The sequence below is a fragment of the Mercenaria mercenaria genome, chromosome 9 (assembly GCF_021730395.1).
Source record: "Mercenaria mercenaria strain notata chromosome 9, MADL_Memer_1, whole genome shotgun sequence".
In the NCBI taxonomy this organism is placed as follows: domain Eukaryota; kingdom Metazoa; phylum Mollusca; class Bivalvia; order Venerida; family Veneridae; genus Mercenaria; species Mercenaria mercenaria.
The window spans coordinates 36,564,707-36,568,929 of NC_069369.1; the positions used below are offsets into that span (position 1 = coordinate 36,564,707).

General features: G+C 33.7%; 1 protein-coding gene across 1 annotated transcript; it reads right to left on the reverse strand.

Moving 5' to 3' along the window:
* Positions 1-1,482: 1,482 nt before the first annotated feature.
* LOC128559477 (neuropeptides capa receptor-like) lies at positions 1,483-3,408 on the reverse strand. The gene has a single exon (XM_053551227.1). It carries the CDS (start codon positions 2,918-2,920, stop codon positions 1,751-1,753), a length of 1,170 nt encoding a protein of 389 aa, XP_053407202.1. The 5' UTR covers positions 2,921-3,408; the 3' UTR covers positions 1,483-1,750.
* Between the last annotated feature and the right edge of the window lie 815 nt (positions 3,409-4,223).

The window sequence follows — 4,223 nt, forward strand, 5'->3', positions numbered from 1 at the left end:
ACGTAAACATAATATTTAATACACAACATGCAGTGACATCTATAAAAAGCTCTATCAAAGCGTTTGGTGTATCAATCGAAATTGCATTAAAAGACCAACTAAGAGGAAGACAAAATGTGTCTCGTAACACAATTTGTCTCTTAATACAACATAATTTTGTTCTATGAACTGAAAAAGTGGTCTCTCGATAAGGTGGTCTCTTTAGAAAGGTGGTCTATCAAGCAATTTCGAATTAATTGTTTAAAACGAATTAGCAATGAAATACAGATATTACAATATACAGAACCCCCAGAATACATTCGACGATTCTATTTTAAATATTATATTCTTTTTGATTTCGTAAAATTTAGATACTTTTTGCAAAAATATGACACATTATTTCTTAAAAACGATGTATTATTTCGTGAAAACATATAATAATTTCGCTTTTACCGGTCTTATATGACAAAAACAATAATATTTCGTACTTTCATAATTTGATTTTGTTTTGACGAAATAGAAATACCTGCAATATCTAAAATAGAATTGTTGGATGTCACTTAAGGCGCGCCATAAAAATTGTAGGAACAATTGTTTTCAAAAGTAGAAAAGTACCATATAGTTTGAATAAATATGATATACTTGAGTGTTGATTTATCATTTTAGACCGAGAAACACTGCAATCTTATAACATTTATCTTTCTGTAAAGTAGTTGTCAAATACACGAAAATCATATGACATTAGAAAACGTTTCAAAGCCCTTATAAGAAGCTCCGTATTCAAACTGATGAGACGGGTATAAGACTAGATGCTACCACATACTAAGTCTGGCGTAAATCTGACCAGCAGATTCATAGCAGAAGTCTAGAAGATGTTAAGTAAAGATGTTGAGTCGGATGGACGATGGAGAACTAATGCCAAACCGTCCATAAAATACTAATAACGGAAGCTTTAGTGCAGTTGAGCTACATCAGAAAACACAAACATTATAATCGGAGGGATTCTATTACTTCGTCCACTATTCGACCATAATTTTAGATAGATCTGTATACATGTATTCGGATCAAATAGCATATCTTCGAATTGATAATTTAAATTAGGTAAGGATGGATTTCTCGGAAGCACAGAGCATCCCAAACACAGCCAGCATCGAAAAGTAGACCCACAATTAATATAAACTATAATGGAACGATATAGCAGACGGGGGCGGGGCCATTTTTAACTCCAGAGGGATAATTGGGTCAAATTTGCAACAAAAGTATTCCGGACTTTTTGGCCGAAATATCAGACATAACCGACAAATGATGATTCATGTTGTATTTCTAATCAATAAATGAAGATTTTGATGTTAAGAGAATTAAGATATAAAAAAAAACACTTTCATTTGACGATTTTCTGCTAACCTCAGTCTAAGTAGCGTTAACTGTGCTGTCTTGGGGTTATTCTGAGGCGTACAAAAAGACAAAAATACTTTATATGATTACATATTACAACACAAGAACATTAAATGATATAGAGTTCTGTTTCCTGACCACTCATTTTCCTTTCTGAGGGATGTTTTGTTTTGCATGTATGGTCTAAATTTCCACTATTTCATTTACCAGCCCTTAAAACATACTAGCATTCTTTTTCTTTGGAGTGACCTTTCAGAGTATCGCATTTTTATTAGAGGAAGTGCAACTTATCGCAGTTGAGAGAGAAGTATTGAAAGAAAATTACTTTGATATATCAAATTATTCTGAAATCAAACATTAAATGATATAGAATCATTTAGCTGCGCAAAAGCGTTCGTATCAGTTTTAGACACCTATTCCGAAAATATCTGTCCATTTTAGTATACAAAAAAGGATTGATAATACTGTGAATAAAATACAAACGGAAGGATACAGAGAAAAAGAAAAATTGTGTGGGTGACAGCTTGGTCTGGTCAACCCATGTCAGAGACGTATAGAAAGCATACGTTACTATAAAAACCACAGTGACCACAAATAACAGTTTGATATTACTTGGAATGCTGGATGAACATAAGTGACACCCTGGTCTCATCGAACTAGATTGCGCGCCCCTGTATAGTTTTCCTCTAAGATCGTTCAGTGGTATCCTGCCATGTTTGCATTCTCGTCTTTTCATAATAGTCACAACAACATGGCCGATGCGCGCGTAAAGAAGTACGATGATAATGCTGGTTAATATTTGGGCTGCACATAACGCAAATCTGTAAATGTATCTTGACGGGATGTTCTCGTAAAATGGTTCTGTTTTGCACAGGTAAACATTAATGTCAAAGCCATTTATATCTGTCATTGTTGACTGTGTAATACCGCACAGAATCGCTGCAGGTACAGACGTCAAAATTGCTAAAAATAGCATCAAAATACATAGTCTTGACGCGAAGCTAAAGGAATATTTCTGAAGTTTTGCAAAGAACAATGGATGACACGTCATAATGTAGCGATCTGCGGCTATAAGAGTCAAGCAATATATGGCTGATGAAGCTGCAAACACGTTGAAAAAGCATTTTGTTTTACACAACGCCCTTTCTGTAAAGTTAAAGTAGCTTATATGTTTAACCATCTCCGCTGGTATCAATGTAAGACATGTGATGAAGTCAATAACTGCAAGTGTTAACACATAATACCGGAATTTCTGGTCTTTGAACTTTTTACCACATCCATAAATAATGAATACTAAAATGTTTCCGATAATTCCAATGATTCCAAAACATCCTAGAATAACTGTAAATGGCAACAAGGCCGCTGCATACCTAGCATTCAACTGGTCAAGCGTTTCTGGAATTAATGTTCCGTTTACACTCATGTTAAAAGTACTTATAGTGGGATGATTTGTAATCCAACTATCAGTATAGCCTAAATTATCGTGCAACATCTTCGAGGTTGTTACACTTCCGTTATTAAGATACTTATGGAAGTTGTCACTCATGTTAACACAAGATTTGTAGCATTCCTTTTCCTTTCAAAACATTTTCAATCACAGTCCTCTTTAAAGCATAGACTCATGTATACTAATTGTACTGAGTCTAGGCAACAAGTACAGAAGTCAGTTGAATAAAACTATAATAGTCAGCGGTGCTGAAGAAAGTTAAAACATGTTTCCATTAGCCGATCAATTAAAGGATAATTTAATGACCTCATATTAGTTTGAATCATATGACATTAGAATACAAAATTTCTGAGAACGATTTAAATCTGTGAGTAAATATCTTGTATCATTAAATGAAGAAAAAAGTCTCTTTTCATTCCAATGGAATTTTGATATTAAAAAATAAATATACGTGTATTTCCACTTTCTGTTCACAGACTGGTCTTTTTATTATTCGTGAGGAGACAATGTACTGTTGAATTATTATCAAAGTTATGATATATTCATCCCATGTAAATTTATTTGCCATAGCTGTATGTTTCATTCAACAGAAATGTTATGGTCCGCATCGTTAATTGAAACAGTATGAAATGTAAATATCAGATATAGTCACCTCATAGAACAGAAATCACTCAAGGTGTGACAATCCACATTGTAAATTGAAACATAGATGATGTAACTGTCATTCACAATAATCCGTAAAATGAATATACTGCTTATTTGTCCAATCCCATGTAGCGATAAGGTGCAGCTGTTAATGATCCACTTGGACGTATTTTCCTTATAACTAATTTACACTTCAGCTTACTTCAAGTCTGGGTAAGGCGTTCACATTGACTGGCAACTGTTTGATATTTTCTTGTTTTATCTGCAATGAAAAATATACAATCATATATAAATATGAAGTAACTTATAACGACAGAATCGGAAATACGACAGCCGCCATCTTGAAAATTTCTTATTTTTAAGTTTCGTCAACACCAAGATAACTTTACTTAACTGATATTATTTGATAAACAATTTATTACGCCTCTAAACATATTTGATGAAATATTTAGCGCGCTATAAACTAACTTGAGTTCATTACAAGATATTAAAGTAACAGGATACTGAAGTGTACATTGCCTTTGGTAGAAAAATGAGCAAATAATTTCTCGGAATATGTGGATTAAAGAAGGACTCTCAATGAATTCACATTGTCCTTGCCTGTGGATTAAGTGAACAGGTATAAATTTGTTGAATTAAGCGGTGCTTTGACCTGTAAAATTGAAACAGGATTTGCGTTAACTTGGTTTTGGACAAGTTACCGATTCCAACTTGGCCTTGGCCTTGGCCTTGACGTGTTTCATCACATGTAGAAGAC